Genomic DNA, 20,981 nt, shown 5'->3' on the forward strand with positions numbered 1-20,981 from the left:
ATGACAGCAGATGATTCGGACTGGAAATGTTAGTGTGCTATTTTTGTTTTGAAATCCTTTGTGTTCCTGTAACGAGGCTGCTGTGAGTGGCTTCTGCTGCTCGAATCGATACAAACCCTACAACAAATGCCTTGCTGTTTTTCTCCTGCTCTTCCCCTTCCCTCTCCCCCTCAATTTCAACAGTCTGGAGGCTTTTTTTTTTTCATTGTTGTCTCCAAATAAATCTCTTCTAGTGGTACACGTTGTAATCTGGAGGCTGTAATACAGGTCTGGCTTTGGTATTCATTCCCTGTGACATTTTTTGCATCCTAATCAAATTAGATCAATCCTCCTCACAAAGCTAAAGGTCTAGTAGATTTTCATGTTATTCTGATATAAGGCAGATGATATTAATGCAACATGGATAAGATGTTGTATTAAAGTCTCTTTAAAGATGCTACCTCCTAATTTTAGTGCTAGAGATAAAAGCCTTGCAGGATTTACATAATGGATACATGGAACTTGGGCTTTTCCTATTAGTGAGAAAGAGATAAGCAAAGAAAGCAGAAAAAATTCGTTTGATTTTTTCCAGTGAGGTTCAAAAGAAAAATAAGCATATTTTATCCCTTCTGCAACCTTTGTAGAGGTGATGTAGAAAACAAATAGAGAGAAATATTGGAAAAAGGGGAGAATTATTTGTGTATCAGAGTAGGAACTCGGTGGGGACGTTGTAGGTGGGCTGCACATATGGCAGGGGAGGTGAAACAGGATCAGCCCAAACTGGTGTCAGGATTGTGCCTTCAGGAGGGGACTGGCCTGGGAAATACTCCTGAGGAAGGGGAAGAGCCTGTGTTTGCAGGAGACATTTGATTTTAGTGAAATTGCCATTTTGGGCAGGATGTGCCCAGGGCTGAGGAGAGGATGAGTAACTTTACCCTGTTGAAGTTTACTCAGTGTTGCTGAAAGAGGGAAACATTTTAGGTCTGTGCTGTACCATCTTCCTTCCCAAACCTGCAGCAATTCCTTTTATCCTGCTGCTGTTGTTTAGGGAAATCTTTGCTTTTACATTTTTCTGTCAGAAATTAGGCTGGATTATTCATTTACCCATTATTTTATCTGAGCAGGGCCAAACCCTGGGCTGTGTTTGTTTGAGAAGCCATTCAGTGTGGCACATCCATAGGCACCTCCAGATGCTGAAAAAAATTAATTTTTTTTATATATATATATATCTGTGTGTGTGTGTGTGTATATATGTGTATATATGTGTATATATGTGTATATATGTGTATATATATGTGTGTGTATATATACATATATATATGTATATATATGTGTGTGTATATATACATATATATGTGTATATATGTATATATATGTATATATGTGTGTATATATACATATACATATATATGTGTATATATATACATATATGTATATACGTATGTATATTTGTATATATTTATGTGTATGTATATTTATATATTTATATATATATTTTATATTTATATGTATATATTTATAATTTTTTTTAAGATATATATGTATTTGCAGTGTGTGGCAAAGACAGAAGCTTTATCAGCCATGCCAGCTTCACATCATGTATTTGTAAGAGTTAGTAAATTATTAAGTGCTTGTCTTGGAGTAGTGAGTAGATAAAGAGATATATTTACACTCATCTATATCATTTATACTCAAATAATTATTGTACTTATTATATATATAATAAAATATAGATTAGGAAAATCTGATTTTCAAGCAAAGTAATGAAAGTCTGATGGAGGAAAGTCCTAAATGCTTAACCCTGGAGAATTTCCCAAAAGATAACATTGATTCATGGATTCCTGAGTGGAACATAAGGCTGATTATTTCAAAATGTGAATATTGGGCTGTTCCCTTTGCAGTGCCCTGTGTGGAAGCTGCCCCAGGAGCAGTCAGACAGGTTGGACCAGCCTGGGAGGGTTTGGTTTCATTTCTGCAGTTGTGGATAAATGCCTCTGTCAGGCTGGATCCATGGCAAAAGGGAAGTGGTGTTCGATGTTATAGTTATTGAATAACCATGAGCCTGCTTCCTTGGTGTGCTAGATTTTTGTAGATAATTTTGTTTTATGGCTTTCTAAAAGTGATTTATGAGCTTTATGCGCACGCTACCAGTGAAATTCTTTTGATTTGTGTTAAGTGGCAAAAGGGCACACCCTGCCTTAAAAAACAAGACAAGGAAATTTTAACAAAAGACTTTCAAAAATTCCTTCTCTTAAAAAAATACCAAAAGAACTTTAACCCATTACTTCAGAACTCAAAGGAAAAATAAAGCAGCTTCAGAGCTCATAACAGCTCAGTGGCAGGCGGTGCAGACAGGAAGCAGTAAAAATAAAACCTAATGTACCCAGCTCAGGAGATTGGAGGTGGAATTGGGGGATTCACTGGATGAAGGGAAGTTTACAGCAGCTGCAAATAAAAGCCCTGGCTTTGTGCTGCTCACTTGGAGTTTACTTCTCTGGCATCCTGGGATTTAAGGGGCAGATGCAAAGTGAGGTTCTGAGGTGCCTTGCTGAGACATCCCTGCACCAGCTTAACCATTTCATGGCCAAACGAGCCACTGGGTTTGAATCTAAACAATTCACATCTACCAGTTAGAAATAGCTGTGAACAACCCTTTTAAAAGCTTTTCTTGGCTATAGGGCCCTTTAGCAAAACTCATGCTCTTGGGAGCAGCAAAGTCTCTTCCCTTGTCAGTTTTTCTGTTTGTTTGACATCTGAAAATCAGAAGATTAAATTCTCTAAGAGCAAAGCTCAGCTTGTTTGTGTAGTTGCTGCTGAAGCAGGAGCACATGAAGGGTGTGTAGGATTGTTTGTAGGGTGAGAAAGAACCTCCTGTGAGTTGCAGCAGGATGTGTGGATCCCAACGTGTCATTGAGAAAGGCTTTGAAGTGTGGCACTGTGGACTCAGCCTTTTGATTTCAAGTCAGAGGATGGCTAGGTCTGGGTCAATTGAGAGAGATTTTCCTTGGGTTTCTCCCCCCCTTCTTCCCCTTGATGGTTGTTTGGGGGGAAGAACCTTTTAGGGAGGACCGGATGGATTAAGCTTTGGAGTGGCCTGAGCTGTAATCATTAGCTGGGCAGTGAGGGCAGTAAAGGAAAGAATGTTTATTTGCAGCTTTTTGCTTTGAGAGTTTTGTGGTGGTTCTTTTAGGAGTGCTGTAATCTCAGCTATTCACTGAGGGAGGGGTGGGGGGCTCCTTATGGCCTGGGGGATACAAAGGAGATTTTAATGATCAGGGCACTCTGCTGGGGCTCATTCCCAGGGCAGTTGTGATCTCTGAGCTGGAGGATATCACATTAAAAAAATGTCTTAATTCTACAAAAAATTCAATTCAATTTTTGGTGAAAAAAGCACCAGAAAAATGAGATACCAAGGTGAGAGGGAAAGGGATCTGCTGCCTCCCTCCTGCTTGGAAAGCAAATGGGCAAATGACAAAGCAGAGCTGGTAATGGCAAAACATCTCCTGACCAAAGCCTGCGATTGCTGATGGAGCCAAGATTATTTACTCTGTTGTAAAGCAGGGAAAGCATTTTAGAAGCCATTATTAGGCCACATTTGGATTTCTATTCATCCTTCATTTCAGTTTATTAGGCTTTGAGGGACCCTGTGCAGCTGCTGTTTGAACTGCAGCGAGCGCACACGCAGAGCTCGCTAATGATTCAGTTAATGAGAACAGGCATGGAAAACAGGCAAATGACAGGGCAGGGTGTTTTGCAAGGATTTTTATTCTTCCTCCCTTGTATCTGTTTTAGTAAACTCCTTTCAGGAGTGTGTGGATTCCTCAGGACTTTCCCAAAAGAGGGTCTGAATACCTGGTGTTGGCAGCATGTTAATATGACACTGTCCTCTGTGACCAAACCCTGCTCCTGTTTGAGGGTGAGGATCCAAGAACTCAGCTCCTAGATCAGCTCAGAGAACTGATCTTGATGTAAACCAGGTGTAGCTACCACCCTTTGCATTGTTAGAGGTGTAGTTTGTCCAAGCAATGGCTTCTGCAGGAGCTGGGGTGGTCTGAAGCTGTTTCAGCTTATTTTCAGCAAACCCAATGCAGTGCCTGTTCCCATCCAGCAATGCCACTGCAGCAGGAAATGGAGCTGCTGGAAGGGAGTTCTGGAACAGACTGCTGTGCTGCACAGGGAATGAGGCACATGGGGTGCATGGATGGAAATATGCAGGGCACTGCTGGCATCACTGGGCTTCCTCTCCTGCACATTGAATTTCCTCTGTGACCAAACCCTGCTCCTGTTTGAGGGTGAGGATCCAAGACCTCAACTCCTGGTTAAGCTCAGAGAACTATCTTGATATAAACCAGGTGTAGCTACCACCCTTTGCATTGTTAGAGGTGCAAAGGGTGGTAGCTACACCCTTGAATTTCCTCTGTGACCAAACCCCTGCTCCTGTTTGAGGGTGAGGATCCAAGACCTCAACTCCTAGATCAGCTCAGGGTACTGATATTGATGTAAACCAGGTGTAGCCACCACCCTTTGCATTGTTAGAGGTGTAGTTTGTCCAAGGAATGGCTTCTGCACCAACAAGGGGAACTGGGGTGGTCTGAAGCTGTTTCAGCCTATTTTCAGCAAATCTAATGGCTGAGAGCCTGCAGTGCCTGTTCCCATCCAGCAATGCCACTGCAGCAGGAAATGGAGCTGCTGGGAGGGAATTCTGGAACAGACTGCTGTGCTGCACAGGGAATGGGGCACGTGGGGTGCATGGATGGAAATGTGCAGGGCACTGCTGCCCTCACTGGGCTTCCTCTCCTGCACATTGCATTTCCTCTGTGACCAAACCCTGCTCCTGTTTGAGGGTGAGGATCCAAGAACTCAGCTCCTAGATGAGCTCAGGGAACTGATATTGATGTAAACCAGGTGTAGCTACCACCCTTTGCATTGTTGGAGGTGCAAAGGGTGGTAGCTACACCCTTGAATTTCCTCTGTGACCAAACCCTGCTCCTGTCTGAGGGTGAAGATCCAAGACCTCAACTCCTAGATGAGCTCAGGGTACTGATATTGTTGTAAACCAGGTGTAGCCACCACCCTTTGCATTGGTAGGGGTGTAGTCTGTCCAAGCAATGGCCTCTGCAGGAATTGGGGTGGTCTGAAGCTGTTTCAGCCTATTTTCAGCAAATCTAATGGCTGAGAGCCTGCAGTGCCTGTTCCCATCCAACAGTGCCACTGCAGCAGGAAATGGAGCTGCTGGGAGGGAGTTCTGGAACAGACTGCTGTGCTGCACAGGGAATGGGGCACGTGGGGTGCATGGATGGAAATGTGCAGGGCACTGCTGCCCTCACTGGGCTTCCTCTCCTGCACATTGAATTTCCTCTGTGACCAAACCCTGCTCACGTTTGAGGGTGAAGATCCAAGACCTCAACTCCTGGATAAGCTCAGAGAACTATCTTGATGTAAACCAGGTGTAGCTACCACCCTTTGCATTGTTAGAGGTGTAGTTTGTCCAAGCAATGGCCTCTACAGGAACTGGGGTGGTCTGAAGCTGTTTCAGCCTATTTTCAGCAAACCCAGTGCAGTGCCTGTTCCCATCCAGCAATGCCACTGCAGCAGGAAATGGAGCTGCTGGAAGGGAGTTCTGGAACAGACTGCTGTGCTGCACAGGGAATGGGGCACATGGGGTGCAAGGATAGACATGTACAGGGCGCTGCTGCCCTCACTGGGCTTCCTCTCCTGCACATTGAATTTCCTCTGTGACCAAACCCTGCTCCTGTTTGAGGTGAGGATCCAAGACCTCAACTCCTGGTTAAGCTCAGAGAACTATCTTGATATAAACCAGGTGTAGCTACCACCCTTTGCATTGTTAGAGGTGCAAAGGGTGGTAGCTACACCCTTGAATTTCCTCTGTGACCAAACCCTGCTCCTGTTTGAGGGTGAAGATCCAAGAACTCAGCTCCTAGATCAGCTCAGGGAACTGATTTTGATGTAAACCAGGTGTAGCTACCACCCTTTGCATTGTTAGAGGTGTAGTTTGTCCAAGCAATGGCCTCTGCAGGAATTGGGGTGGTCTGAAGCTGTTTCAGCCTATTTTCAGCAAACCCAGTGCAGTGCCTGTTCCCATCCAGCAATGCCACTGCAGCAGGAAATGGAGCTGCTGGGAGGGAGTTCTGGAACAGACTGCTGTGCTGTACAGGGAATGGGGCACGTGGGGTGCATGGATGGAAATGTGCAGGGCACTGCTGCCCTCACTGGGCTTCCTCTCCTGCATTTCCAGCTTGGAAATCAAACTGCAAGAAACACCCAGGCAGTGTCCTGTCCATATTTGTAATACACAAGAAGAGTATTTTCAATTTTAGAGCAAAAAGAGAGGGATTTCTTCCATTCTGTGCTGCAAACGCAGCGGGTGGAGCAGAGGCAGTGAGGCGCAGATGATCCCCCCAGCACTCCCACAAACTCTGGATTGCTTGGGTGAAAGTGCCCTTGGAAAGTTCAAAAGCCTGGCATATCTTCCCATTCAGCCCCTGCAATATGCATATTGAAAAGGATTTTCCAAACCAAGCCATCCTTTTCCCATTGCCTTTAATCTTTTCTCGGTGCCTGCAGAGATCCTGGGAGTTCAGAAGTTGTTCCTTCTCTCAAAAAGGATTATGCTTTTCTTAATATTGATACTTAGAGTTAGTGCTTCCCAAAGGAGATAGGATCTGAATTTTGGTGAAAACAGTAGTGCATAAAGCTTGTGAATCTGCTTTTCTGGGCAGACTTGAACAGCTTTAAGCAGACAATTTTCAGTCAAAAATCTGTGTCCATGCATTGCTTTTGCAGTGAGAAGCCTCATGCCTGACTTCCTGATGAACAATGTTAACCTCAAGCACAAATAGTTTAATTTCCAGCTCTCTGATCTCATGGTGAAAAACTCCATGAATGCAACACTCGGTGGTTTATTTGGGATTTTCAGGAGTGACTGTTCGCATCCCCAGGCTTAGTGTGCTTGCCAAGCTTCTTCCAGTTTCCCAAAGCCTTTCTTGTTTTTAGGAGGAGCCCAAAAAGGTTTGTTTCACATATGACCTGTTCCTAAATCTGGAGGGGAACCCACCTGTGAACCACCTTCGTTGTGAGAAGCTGACTTTCAACAACCCCACCAAGGAATTCAGGCGCAAACTCATCAGGGCTGGAGGGGTAAGTGCCCACTTTGGGATCCTAAAAGGAGTGGGCTTGTTTTGTTCTGAGGTTTCTTTAAGGCCAGCAGGCTTCAAGCAGTTTTCTACATTCATTTAAAAGATGACCCAGCCAGTTTTGACTGGTGGTTATAGAACTGCAACACTTACAGCAGAACAAATCCTTTGTTGGTGTGTATTAGTGACATTTCTTTTGTCAATTTAAATGTGAGAATTAATATCAAAGCAGAAAACCCCTCAAAACCCCTCTGGAAAGTGGGATCTGCTGTGGATGTTGCCTGGTGCCAGGAGCTGGGTCAGTACAGAAAAGCTCAAGGAAAGAGAGAGGCTTTCAAACCATTCTTTATTATTATTTTTTTAACTTAATAGTTAGTGCTTCCTGGTCAATAAATGACCTCTAAACCTGGCATCAGCTACTTGTGGCTTAGATAATAAAAAAAATTATTGAAAAATTGGATAATATGGAGTGAAAACAGGTTGGGGTGGGAAGCAGGTATTCTCTAGAAGGCCCAGTAGAGAATGGGTTGCTACAGGAACTGAACATTTCCATATCTGGAAAGGTATTGAGCAGGGATAGACTAAAGGATGATCCTCAAATAAATGCAACATCTGGGCAAATCAGTCCAAACCACAAAGTGCAAGAAATTTTTAATGAGCCAGAGAATTTCAAGGCCAGGTTGGGCAGGGCTTGGAGCAGCCTGGGATATGGGAGGTGGAATAAAATGAGCTTTAAGACCCTTTCCAATCCATGGTTCCTGTTCACTGTGTGCCAGTGCTTTCCTGTACTGGGCAGAGAGAGGAAGGTGCTCATTTCAGCCCTAGGATGGCTGGAACATCCTCTGCTCTCCAGGATTTTCACAGGATGGTGTTTCAGTCCTTGTGTACTGAGGTGTTTCAGCTGTCAATCGCTTTGGATGCCTTTTCTCTGGTGGCAATTTTTCACAGAATTATCCTGACAATATAAGAAAGGAATTGTTCCATGGAGCTCAGTGCTTGGTGTTAGGATTTTGTGAAGGGAGAGACCCAAGCTGTGTTTTTTTTCCTTTTTCCCCTGAAACAGTGAATTCAGCTTTTCCTAAACCAAGGAAATCTTGCTCATTCCTTCCAGATTTATCTCCCTTGCCTTTTTCAGGGGAAGAGCATTTGCAGCAGAACACACAGTTCTTGTCCAGAGCTTTATTGCCTGCCTGTGCTCAGAATATTGGCATTCCCTTTGGGAAAGACACTCGATATTGCATTGCTGCCTTTCAGTTTTGTGAGTTTAATATTCTGTATTTGAGGAGTTGCCTTGAAACTGAGCATTCCATAGACAATATCTTTTTATGGCCTTTAAGCAGGCGAGGAAAAAAACATTGAAAAGATGAATAATAGTGTGTTAATTGAGCAAGTGGCTTAACATAATCATGTGTTAATAGTTAATAGTCCGTGAGACTTTGTGCAGACATAATTTCCCTCCTCTTTATTCCCAGGTAATGGTGATGCCAGAAGGAGCAGAGACTGTTTCAAGGCCAAGTCCTGATTATCCAATGCTGCCCACGATACCTCTCTCTGCCTTCTCTGATCCCAAGAAGACCAAACCCTCCCATGGGTCAAAGGTCAGTGCAGCACATGTTTGGGTCAGCCTGAGGTGAGGGAGCCTTTCAGGCCAGCCTGCTGAGAGCTTGTTCAGCAGCTGTTCCTGGCTGCTGCTAATTCTGAACCTCCTTGTACTCTGCAGTTCAGTACTTAATGGTCTGGAACTTGCCAAGCCTCTAGGAGGCTTTTTTATGATCTGATAGACTTCTCTCCAGGGAAGTTTTGAAAAGAAAATTAAATGTGCCAGACTGGGAATTTTTGGTGGATTGTATCGTCCTTAAAGGCAGATGAAATCCTCTCTGATGGTTCTGGTTGTGTCCCTGATGGGTTCTGGGGCTCTCTCTCTGCCTGCCATGCCCTGCACCCCTTGGCAAGTCAGCCCTTCCTCTTCCTCAGGGCAGTGCTGAGAGAACATCAAACACTTCACTTGCTCCAATGGGTGCTTTCCACACTGGGTGTTTGTGTCCAGCAGCAGCCAGGCCCTGACACTTCCACAGAACCTCAAGATTTTTCTTTTTTTCCCTTATGTACTGAAGCTATTTTTGTATAATCCTAGATGGGGAAACAATCCCCAAGCAATGTATTTTGGAGCAGATTACATGCACTGTGTCAGCCTGAACAGTCACAGGTATTAACAACAATTCATTTCCCAGTGTAATTCAATTCTGATAGCCATGTTCTTCAGGGCTCTGAACACTCTGGCACTTCAGTTATGCCTTCTGATGTTATGAAACACAGTGAAGATGACTTACCTGTTAGTGGCTGATTTAATTTTGGTCAGGAATTAAGCACTGGAAAACACAGCAGAGAAATAAAGGGCTCTGAGATGAACTCTGGTGAAAATTGCCAGTTGCTAAAGAGACAACATTCCCCTGCTTCCCTTCCTCCAGGGTGCCCTGAGAGGGGCATCTGTGTTTGCATTCAGGTTAAACCTGAATTAAACACCTGTAGATGTTTCTAGACCTCTGATAGAGCCTGGAAAGGAGCAGAACATGTTTTATCCTTTCCTAAATGTTGAAATGCTCACTGCCAGTGTGTGTGTGCAGCAGCTTGAGGGAAATGTGGACATTTACCTGAATTAAACACCTGTAGATGTTTCTAGACCTTTGACAGAGGAAAGGAAAGGAGCAGAACATGTTTTATCCTTTCCTAAATGTTGAAATGCTCACTGGCAGTGTGTGTGTGCAGCAGCTTGAGGGAAATGTGAGTGTTTACCTGGGCTAAACCTGAATTAAACACCTGTAGATGTTTCTAGACAGAGCCTGGAAAGGAGCAGAACATGTTTCACCCTTTCCTAAATATTGAAATGGCCACTGCCAGTGTGTGTGTGTGCAGCAGCTTGAGGGAAATATGAATGTTTACCTGGGCTAAACCTGAATTAAACACCTGTAGATGTTTCTAGACCTTTGACAGAGGAAAGGAAAGGAGCAGAACATGTTTTATCCTTTCCTAAATGTTGAAATGCTCACTGCCAGTGTGTGTGTGCAGCAGCTTGAGGGAAATGTGGACATTTACCTGAATTAAACACCTGTGGATGTTTCTAGACCTCTGATAGAGCCTGGAAAGGAGCAGAACATGTTTTATCCTTCCTAAATGTTGAAATGCTCACTGCCAGTGTGTGTGTGCAGCAGCTTGAGGGAAATGTGTTTACCTGAGCTAAACCTGAATTAAACACCTGTAGATGTTTCTAGACAGAGCCTGGAAAGGAGCAGAACATGTTTCATCTTTACTAAATGTTGAAATGCTCACTGCCAGTGTGTGTGTGCAGCAGCTTGAGGGAAATGTGAGTGTTTACCTGGGCTAAATCTGAATTAAACATCTGTAGATGTTTCTAGACCTTTGACAGAGGAAAGGAAAGGAGCAGAACATGTTTCATCTTTCCTAAATATTGAAATGCTCACTGCCAGTGTGTGTGCAGCAGCTTGAGGGAAATGTGGACATTTACCTGAGCTAAACCTGAATTAAACATCTGTAGATGTTTCTAGACAGAGCCTGGAAAGGAGCAGAACATGTTTCATCTTTACTAAATGTTGAAATGCTCATTGTCAGTGTGTGTGCAGCAGCTTGAGGGAAATGTGGGCATTTACCTGAGCTAAACCTGAATTAAACACTTGTAGATGTTTCTAGACCTTTGACAGAGGAAAGGAAAGGAGCAGAACATGTTTTATCCTTTCCTAAATATTGAAATGCTCACTGCCAGTGTGTGTGTGCAGCAGCTTGAGGGAAATGTGGACATTTACCTGAATTAAACACCTGTGGATGTTTCTAGACCTCTGATAGAGCCTGGAAAGGAGCAGAACATGTTTTATCCTTTCCTAAATATTGAAATGCTCATTGTCAGTGTGTGTGCAGCAGCTTGAGGGAAATGTGGATGTTTACCTGGGCATGTGGGGGTGGATTTCTGCACAGAACAAACATTGCCATGTGATTTATGAGGATGTGTTTTATCATTCTGTGCAGAGCTGCAGTTTCATACCCAGCTTGCATGTTTCTGTTGCTGAATTTTAGGATGCAAACAAGGAAAGTAGCAAAGCATCCAAGCCACATAAAGTAACCAAGGAGCACAGGGAGAGGCCCAGGAAAGACTCTGAGAGCAAAAACTCCTCCAAAGACCTTGAGAGAGAACAGAACAAGCCTTTGAAGGACTCCTCCAGAAAACCAACTGAGAACAAACTGCCTAAGGAGGAGAAGGCACCTCCAAAAGCTGCTTTCAAGGAACCAAAACTGGCCGTGAAGGAGACCAAACTGGAGAACACCTCTCCAAAGGGGGGGCCACAGCCGGAGTTAAAGTCTTCCAGCAAGAGGCCCTCCAACGTGGAGTCACCAAAGCCTAGTGCCAAAAAACAAAAAAAGAGTAGCTCCAAAGGGGTGAAGAATATCCTGGGGACATCTCCCAGAACCTCGTCTTCCTCATATCCAGAGAAGAAACAAACCAAGGAGAAGATGAATGCCAAAGTGGAAAAGGTAAAATCAGAGAGCGAGGCCAAGGAGATCAAAAAGCCTGTGGAGATGGAGGAGTCAAACTCAGAGGATGAAACTTCTTTCAAGTCAGAGGTGAGTAGGGATTTATTCTTTACCAGAGTGTGGAAGGATGATGTAAAATCCCTGCCTGGAAAAGATATAAAAATAATCTCTCAGAGAAGATAGAGCAGCAGATTGGGAAATGCTTAGATTGGGTTGCATCTCAAATAAAATTCTTCTTTGAAACTCCAGTCAATATTAAATGTTCCTCCTGTACAAACTTTTTGAGATTTATCTGCAGACAGTTACCTAAAAGTCAGAGTTGAAGGTTATGGTCCCTCATTGATCCCTTGCAGTGACATCTGCAGAGCTACAAGAGATACAGAGACACTTCCATGATGGCAGTGGTTTAGAATGTGATCTTATTTCAGAAAAGAAGGAAATCATCTCAGTTTTGGTAATGAAAAAACCCCAGTATTAAAATGTAAATAAAGACCCTCTTCCTGTCATGGCCTGTAAGAAATGTGCCATTGGCTGAAGCTCAAAATGCAACCACATGCCACTAAATCTAAATAAGTTGTGTTGTGAAACATAAAACAAATTATGTTCTTGTACTACTATTTTTAAAAGCTGTCTAAATATTTTTTTTCCTTTTTACAACCGAGAACATTCCTCATCCTCTGTTTTCTAAAAAGTGTTTTCCAAAAGAAGGCAAAAAAATGCAAGAAGGAACAGACAAATCCAAACTCTTGCTACTTTTCACTTGTATATTTGTTATAAAGGAGCCCTATATCTTGTAATAGGGTTCACAGGATAATGTCATGGGAATTCTGGAACTGGTTCCTCCTGACCACTTTAAGAAAGGTTTATTTTATTAAGATTAATTTTCTAGGGACAGTTTGTATTATGATTTAATCAGCACTGTGATACAACAATACTGATGTGTTTTTTCAGGAAGGGTTTTTCCTGCAGGACTCTCAGTAGAAGAGTTTATTGGGCAGTGCTAATTCCACTCTGAGAGAATTCCCATCCCTGGCAGTGGGCAGGGCTTGGAGCCCCTGGGACAGTGGGAGGTGTCCCTGCCATGGCAGGGCTGGCACTGGATGGGCTTTGAGGTCCCTTCCCACCCAAACCATTCTGGGATTTTATCACTTCACTTCCCACATGGATAAATTTCCTCCTTAGGCATTAAGAAGAGGCAGCTCCTCTCTCCTTTGAGCCTTTTACCCAAGTGCTCAGCAAGCCCCACATTTCAGTTCCAGATGTACACCCCTCCCTGCAAACCTGTGACTGTGCACATCCCTCAGTGTCCTTTGCTGTCCCTGAGGTGTCCCCATCCCCTCTGGTGCCAGCTGGGTGTCCCCATCCCCTCTGGTGCCCCTCTGGTGCCAGTGGGAGCTGCTGGTGCTGCCAGGCTGTCCCTGGAACCACAGCCTGTGACCGTGGGGCTGAGCATCTGCTGCAGCCTGTCCTGCCCCAGTGTGTGTCCCTGCCCTGCCCCAGTGTGTGTCCCCTGCCTGCCCGAGTGTGTCCCTCCCCCATTTTGTGTCCTGCCCAGTGTCTGCCAGTGTGTCCCTGCCCCAGTGTGGTCCCTGCCCCAGTGTGTCCTGCTGCCCAGTGTGTGTCCCCAGTGTCCCTGCCCTAGTGTGTGTCCTGCCCAGGTGTGCCTGCCCAGTGTGTGTCCCCTGCCCCAGTGTGCCTGCCCTGTTGTCCTGCCCCAAGTGTCCCCTGCCCCAGTTGTGTCCTGCCCCAGTGTGTGTCCCTGTCCTGCCCCAGTGTGTGTCCCTGCCCCAGTGTGTGTCGTGTCCCCCATTGCCCCCATTGTGCCCTGCCCCGTGTGTCCCTGTCCTGTCCCAAGTGTGTGTCCCTGTCCTGCCCCAGTGTGTGTCCCTGCCCCAGTGTCCTGCTGTCCTGCCCCAGTGTGTGTCCCCTGCCCCAGTGTGTGTCCCTGCCCCAGTGTGTGTCCCTGCCCTGCCCCAGTGTGTGTCCCCTGCCCCAGTGTGTGTGTCCTCTGCCCCATTTTCCTGCCCCAGTGTGTGTCCCCTGCCCCAGTGTCCTGCTGTCCTGCCCCAGTGTCCCTTGCCCCAGTGTGTGTCCCTGCCCTGCCCCAGTGTGTGTCCTGCCCCAGTGTGTGCCTGGTGTCCCGCCCCAGTGTCCCCTGCCCCAGTGTGTCCTCGCTGCCCCATTGTCCTGTCCCAGTTCCTGCCCAGTGTCCTGGCTGGCCCAGCTGGTGCTGGGGACACTCTGTGTGACAGACAGGGAGCGGTGGCAGAGGTTCCTGTGGCACCTGAGCCCAGCCCAGCTGCAGAGTGCCCTGGCAGCAGCAGCCGGGCTCTGTCCCTGTCCCCAGCACTGCTTCTGCCCCAGGGTTGCTGCTGGCCCTGCTGTGCGGGGCCGGTGGGAGCCACAGCACTGAAGTGGGGGTGGAGCAGGGCTGGAAACTTCAATCAGCGCTGCTGCTGCAGCCCGGGGATTGTGCAACACTCGGGGCTGCAGCTCCGCGGTGCCTCCCAGCTGCCATCTTTGTGTGCAGAGAGAGGAGCAGCCCTGCTCAGAGGGGACACTGCACAGCTTCTCCTGCTCTTTCAGCTCCTTGGCCTTGATTCTTTTGAGGTTTTTTTAATTTTTTTTTTTCCTTCCCCCACCAAGTCCAGTTCCCTGAACTGGCCTCATGCTTGGCTGCCTCGGTGCTGACAAAAGGGGAGGCAGGGATGGGAGGCAGGGTTGCTTTTTGCTTCGGTCACATCCCAGTGACAGTCACTGAGTGTGTCCATCTGCATCCTGCTCTCAAAGAGCTGATGGCCTAAATGGCAAAAGGAGAGATTGGTTATCTCCAACAGCTGCTGCTTAGATCCTGTTCAGTTAATTTTAAGGGATTTTTTAAGGGAAGACTTGCAGATGATCAGGAATGAGGGATGTAGGATTGGAGCTGTGGGTCAGATGCAAGAGCTGTGCTCTGTTAGCTTGAAAATATTCATAAAATCCCACCATGGTTTGGATTGGAAGGGACCTTATCTATAATCCAGTGCCACCCCTGCCATGGCAGGGACCCCTCCCACTGGCCCAGGCTGCTCCCAGCCCTGCCCAGCCTGGCCCTGGGCACTGCCAGGGCTCCTCTGGGCACTCTGTTCTCTCTGCTCTCCACTTCCATCTTGGAATTTCCCTAAACAGCCAGATCTGCTTCAATGTGCCAACAGACCTGATAATGGAACTGTTGAATTATTCTCCTTTGCTCCTGAACCCTTCCCAAGGGGTTTAATACCATTTTTCACACATTTCCCCCCTTCTTACAGTGAAATAATGAAAATCTTGCCAATATTTTGTTGACAGTGTCAACAGGGCAGGGATTGTGCCTCTCTGTGCCTGTCTCAAGGTTTTTAGGGTATTAACCCTTCCTGTGTCAAATTATTTATCAGTGGCAATGTGTGATTCTTCAGCATCAGGAGTAGTAAGTGGATTCCTAGGAATGAAAAAGTGAAACTGAAATGCTGATTTCCAGGGAATTACTTCTAAAAATGCGAGATATTACAGTACTTGAAGAATCTTTAAACTAGAACTAGAATCTTTAAACTGAGTACCAAAAATCTCATTTTAGGGGATTTTAGGAGCTGCTTGGGGGCAGAGGGAGTTGCTGTGGCCTCTTCTGCCCTCTGGTGGTTCTCAAAGATATTGCAGGTGATTGCTGCCAGTATCAGATTTGTGATTAAAATTTCCCAGTCTTACCAAAAATTCCTTCCTGGATGCTGCTGTTAGCAGTAATTAATTTACTTTTCACTCACTCTTGCTGCACAGGATGCTCCCGTTGTTTCTGCCAGGTTCTGACACACAAATTTGGGTCACAAGGGTTGAGTTGATCTCTGTTATGTTGGAGCCAGTGGATCACTCAAACTGCTGTAGAGACAACTGGGTTTAGGATATAATAATAATTTAGAATTAATTTTGGAGTCATGTGAGCTAGCTGGGATGGACATCTCCATGTCTGTGAGGAAAGGGGTAGAGAACTGGGATTGATTGGAGAAGTGTTGGGGTCACCTCTTTGTGGCCTTCCCGTGCCTGAAGGAGCCTGCAGGAAAAATAAACTGATTCTAAGGGATGGACAGGACCCAGGGAATGGCTCCCACTGCCACAGGGCAGGGCTGGGTGGGAGATTGGGAATCAGGAATTGTGGAATCCATCCCTGGAATGGATTTCCCAGAGCAGCCCCTGGATCCCTGGCAGTGCCCAAGGCCAGGCTGGGCAGGGCTGGGAGCAGCCTGGGATGATGATTTGGATTAAATCATCTTTAAGGTCCTTTCCAACCCAAACCACTCCTTGACTCTGCTCCATGGTCAGTGATCACTCTGAGGTTCAAGGGAACCTTGGTGGGTACAATAAATACAATTTTTAAGAGGGTTTGGGTAGGTTTGGGTTCTGTACTGCTAATCTGTCACACTTCAAAGCAAGGGTTTCAATTTAACTGTTTATCATCATTTGGGGGGTTTGAACCTCTTGTGTGAAGGGGTTTGATGTTGCTCCCAGGATTGCTGAGCTATATCCTGCCAGATTCCATAAATGTTGTTTTTATTCACCTCACATTTTGGGTTTTTTTCTGTAACCCCAAGAACTGTATTCAGTGATGGGTGATGCTCCTGCCTCACAGTGCTTTGTGCTCTGGTTTTCTGGATTAGAAAGATTAAGATTCTTTTTCTTTTGTTTCCCTTTTATGGGGGGTTAAGTCTGTCCAGTCCAGCCCTTCCAACTCCAGCTCCAGCTCCGACTCCAGCTCTGACTCTGATTTCGAGCCATCTCAGAACCACAGTCAAGGTGTGTTCCCAGCACAGTTTGTTCAAACCTTCCTTGTGTAACCTTAAAAAGCTCAGGAGAATTAAATGTGCTTTTCCAGCACTATAATAATACAGTTTCTTGCATGCAGCCATGTGTTGGAGTTGTGATGCTTCAGCAAGAAAAGGCAATAATGTTATAACATCATGAACAAGTATTTTTCTTCTCTTGGCAGCTAATTTATGAGTAGGGAATCCCTCTGGATTTGGTTCTTTCCCTTTTGGCTTTGGTTTCTGCCTCACTTTATAAATGTCTTGCTGCTGCCTGATCTGTAGAATCACCAGAACAGTTCTCCTCCAATCTCATCTCTGTTTTATTAAAAATTATAAATGTGCCATTCATCATTTTGCCAGTGTGTAACAGCTCCTTTCTCAGATCCCTCCACTGATAACCCAGGGAGGGAAACTGGCAGCACAGTAAATGTTCCAAATGCAGCAAATGCTGCGCTGCTCCTGTCTCCAGTGACATTTAAATCAACCCCACAGGCATGAAAAATGTCCTTTTGTTCTCCTTTGGGAGGGGAGGAGCTGTAAAGTTTGTGAGCTCTGCTTTAGCTGCTGCACAGGGTGTCCTTTGCCAGTCCCGTGTCAGAGAGTCAGGATTGGGTTGGGTTTGGCTGGGCTGGGTGGGGCTGTGAAGGGTTTGGCTGGGCTGGGGCTGGGTTTAGGTTTGGCTGGGTGGGGCTGTGAAGGGTTTGGCTGGGCTGGGGCTGGGTTTAGGTTTGGCTGGGTGGGGCTGTGAAGGTTTTTGCTGTGCTGGGGCTGGGTTTAGCTTTGGCTGGGTGGGGCTGTGAAGGTTTTTGCTGTGCTGGCTGTGCCCTGGTGCTGAATTGCTGTCCCTGTGCCCAGGCCCCCTGCGCTCCATGGTGGAGGATCTGCAGTCCGAGGAGTCGGATGATGACGACAGCTCCTCGGGAGAGGAGGCAGCAGTGAAAACAAACCCTGTCAGCAGGGATTCCAGGTGGTAACAAATCCACTGCAGGGCTCTTGGGTTGCTTTTTACCCTCTGCATTTTAGGCTGCTCTCATTTTCAGGGAGGAATCAAAGGGCTCTGTGTGGGAGGGGAGGAAGGGCAGATGTGTGGGGTCACCCAGCACAGAGCTGGTGTGTGATGCTGTTCCCAGGAATTTTGGATGAGGATCTGACTCCATGTTTCAGAAGCTATGATGTATTATTTTATGATATATATTACATTAAAACTATACTAAAAGAGTAGAAGAAAGGATTTCATCAGAAGGCTGGCTAAGAATAGAATAGGAAAGAATAATAACAAAAGGTTCTGTCTCAGACAGAGTTTGAGCCAGCTGACTGTGATTGGTTATTAATTAGAAACAACCACATGAGCCAATCCCAGATGCACCTGTTGCATTCCACAGCAGCAGATAATCATTGTTTACATTTTGCTCCTGAGGCCTCTCAGCTTCTCAGGAGGAAAAATCCTAAGGGAAGGATTTTCCATAAAAGATGTGTGTGACAGTGGTGACAGCAGGGTTGGCTGCAGAGCACAGAGAGGGGAGGGCTCTGGGAGGTGCTGAGCTGGGCTGGCAGGGTCAGTGACTGAGCCCCCTCATTGTGACCCTCAGGTCTCTGCAGAGCTGCTGGAGTGTGGGGCCCCCAGAGTGTGCTGCTCTGGGCTCACAGGGCTCTCTCTGCCCTCCTGTGCTGGCTGCTCCACTCTCTGCACTCAGTGACTGCTGTTTCCTGCCCCACACCCTGGAAAGAGTTGAACTTCACCTTCTTCCCTCAGGAAATGCTGTTACTGCCCAAACCTGGAGTCTCAGTGAATATTTGAACCCAAATGTTGGCCCAGAGAGCAGCTGCACATTGGAAATGCTGCTGGTGGTTACCAAAACAAACAAATGTCCATTATTGCACTTGTGATCATCAAGGAAACAATAATTTGAAGGGTATTTTTGTAAACCTTTAGGGGATAACCAGTGTGGTTCACCACAGGTGGGATACCTGTCATATCTGTAGGGCCAAAGGAGAATGAGAATAAATAGGAAATCTTAGAGGTTACACCAGCAGCAACACAAAATGCATTTTTTGCCTATAGAAGTATCAGTGAGGCTCTCATGCAGGTACTTTGTAACACTGGGAGGAATTCCTGAACAGCTGCTGTTGGAAATGAAGTGGTGCTGAGTTGTTCTGGGGGACTTTTGAATGCCAGAGTTGAACTGGTGCCTGTAATGTGGCACCCAAAGCTCCCTGAGGCAAAATGGCTCACTGGAGATTGCAAGAATCCCTTTCTCCCAGCCAGAGCAGCAATCTGTGCTAAAGAAGAGAATTTCACTGAGCTCTTGTGGCTCAGCTGGTGCTGAGGTTGCTGCTCAATGTGTGCTGTTGGTTTTTCAGACTGAGCCTCAGTGACAGTGACAGTGACAACAGCGCCGACTCGTGCCCGCCCAGCCGGGAGCCCCCTCCTGGGCAGAAGCTGCCCCCAGCAAACAACAAGGTGTGAAACCCCTGCTTCCCCTTCCCAGTGCTGAAATGGTTGTGTTTGTTTGCCCTGCCTTGGAAATCCTTCCTTGCACCACATTTTCCCTGTCCTGTCCTCAGCTGGCAGGTGATCCTCCCTTTCCAGCTCTCTGCTGTGACACCCCCATGTTTCCTGAGCTCATTGGGTTGGTTTTCTTTTCCCCTCAGGCATCTGGAAGGAAAAGCCCAGAGTCTTGTAACAAGCCAGAGAAGATCCTGAAGAAGGGAACATATGACAAGGTGTGTCCTGTGGAGAGGGCCTAGAGGGACAGGACACAGGGAATGGGTTCCACTGAAAAAATGAAATTTAGATGGGATTTCGACAGGAATTGTTCCCTGGGAGGGTGGGCAGAGCAGTGGGGCTGCCCCTGCATCCCTGGCAGTGCCCAAGGCCAGGCTGGGCAGGGCTTGGAGCACTCAGGGACAGTGGGAGGTGTCCCTGCCATGGCAGAGGTGGCACTGGATGGGCTTTGAGATCCCTCCAACCCAAACCATCCCAGGATTCTCTGATTAAGGATTTAATCAGAGGATGGTTGGGCCTCACTGTGCACAAAACCACCTGAATCAGCCCAGCCTGTTCATTGTTCTGTCTCAGCAGGGTAAAAGCTTGAGTTTAACAAAAAGCAGATGTTGAAAGGACAGGTTTTGGAGAGTGACACTGCAGAAATTGTGTACATTAAATAGCTGGAGCCCCAGGGGGTGTTCATAGGCAAAATGCTGAAATTGTTGTGTTTGTTTGCCCTTTGTCTGAACCAATGGCCTGGTCACTGGGGCACTTCATTAAAAGGCACTTTCATCTGGCTTTGGTCTTCTAAATTAAAGATTATTTGATGCTCTGCTTTGCAGGTTTAGTTGGAGCCTTTGTTTGTTCAATGAAATTCCCTCCTTCCTTGCCTCCAGGGAGGGCAGAGCAGTGTCCATTCTGTGATTCACTGAGTCTGTAAATCAGTTTTGCTGATACAGACCTGTTGCCTAAAAAAACCCTAAAATTAAGAAAAAACCAAACCACTCTTACCTAAGAACAACCAACATTTTGAGCCTGTGAGCAATCCTTCATTTCCTGCTGTGGTTTAGGTAAAACCACCTGGGAATACAGTGCACTCCAAGGATTTTTCCTTACATACATTCCTTACACAGATGCAGATCATTGCTCAGTAGATTGCTGGGTTTTGGTCACTGATGTTTTCAGGTAATTTGGAGTTAATTAGGAGAACCCACTGATGAAGAGCTCACACTGAGGGTCACCAAGGTGAACTTCACCTCACTGAGATCCTTAAAGGTTCTGCCCAGTTCTTGGAGCTGGTTACAGGTGTGGGTGTCATTAAATAAACAAACAATAAAAGGCCTTCAGAGCACTTGCATTTAAGAGAAGTACTTGAGAAGGAGGAGGAGGCAGTAAAACAGTAGGGAAAACTTGGGAATATCTGAAATGGCCTCAAATTCTTGTGATCCTCTCTGGGGAGGTCCCTTTGGCAGCTCCAGGTGTCCCTGTTTGTGTTTCAGGCCTACACGGATGAGCTGGTGGAGCTCCACAGGCGGCTCATGGCACTACGGGAGCGCAACGTGCTCCAGCAGGTACAGACCCTGTCCCTGTGTCCCTGTGTCCCTGTGTCCCTGTGTCCCTGCATCTGGGGTCCAGGGGCTCAGCCAGGCCCTTCCACACAGCTTCTGCTTTGCTTTGAAAGCAAAAATACCAAGTGAAAACTAAAATCAGCTGTGCATGCAATGGCTTTGTTGGAAACGGTACTGGAGTGTGGTGTGGGCATCTTCCCTCTGCCGTGCTGGTGGCAATCCCAAAGGGGCATCTCCTGGGCTGACTGACAGCTTGGGCTGACTGACAGCTTCCTCCTGGGGGGAGATGGAGGGGCAGGGACAGGAGCCCAGCAAGGGCTGCAGCTGTGCCAGGCCTTGGCATGGAGCTCAGGGCAAGGTTCTGCCCCCCGAGGCTGCTGGGCACTGCCCAGGCTGCCCAGGGAATGGTGCCAAGGAGCTCCCAGGGCTGCTCAGGGTG

At 46.5% G+C, this 20,981-nt stretch overlaps 1 protein-coding gene across 5 annotated transcripts in view; it reads left to right on the forward strand.

Moving 5' to 3' along the window:
• The window catches only part of MLLT1 (MLLT1 super elongation complex subunit), a 38,681-nt gene that overhangs the window by 13,802 nt on the left and 3,898 nt on the right, over positions 1-20,981 (forward strand). For 4 of the 5 annotated variants that reach the window (XM_064734574.1, XM_064734575.1, XM_064734572.1 and 1 more), the window contains 8 exons: positions 6,994-7,137; positions 8,606-8,731; positions 11,220-11,764; positions 16,378-16,475; positions 17,342-17,453; positions 18,848-18,947; positions 19,139-19,210; positions 20,474-20,545. In XM_064734574.1, the coding sequence (XP_064590644.1) occupies positions 6,994-7,137; positions 8,606-8,731; positions 11,220-11,764; positions 16,378-16,475; positions 17,342-17,453; positions 18,848-18,947; positions 19,139-19,210; positions 20,474-20,545 (1,269 nt within the window). Of the gene's footprint in view, positions 1-6,993; positions 7,138-8,605; positions 8,732-11,219; positions 11,766-16,377; positions 16,476-17,341; positions 17,454-18,847; positions 18,948-19,138; positions 19,211-20,473; positions 20,546-20,981 lie in introns of all 5 variants that reach the window. The other variant, XM_064734573.1, reaches the window with a different exon arrangement.

The sequence above is a fragment of the Zonotrichia leucophrys genome, chromosome 28 (assembly GCF_028769735.1).
Source record: "Zonotrichia leucophrys gambelii isolate GWCS_2022_RI chromosome 28, RI_Zleu_2.0, whole genome shotgun sequence".
In the NCBI taxonomy this organism is placed as follows: Eukaryota; Metazoa; Chordata; class Aves; order Passeriformes; family Passerellidae; genus Zonotrichia; species Zonotrichia leucophrys.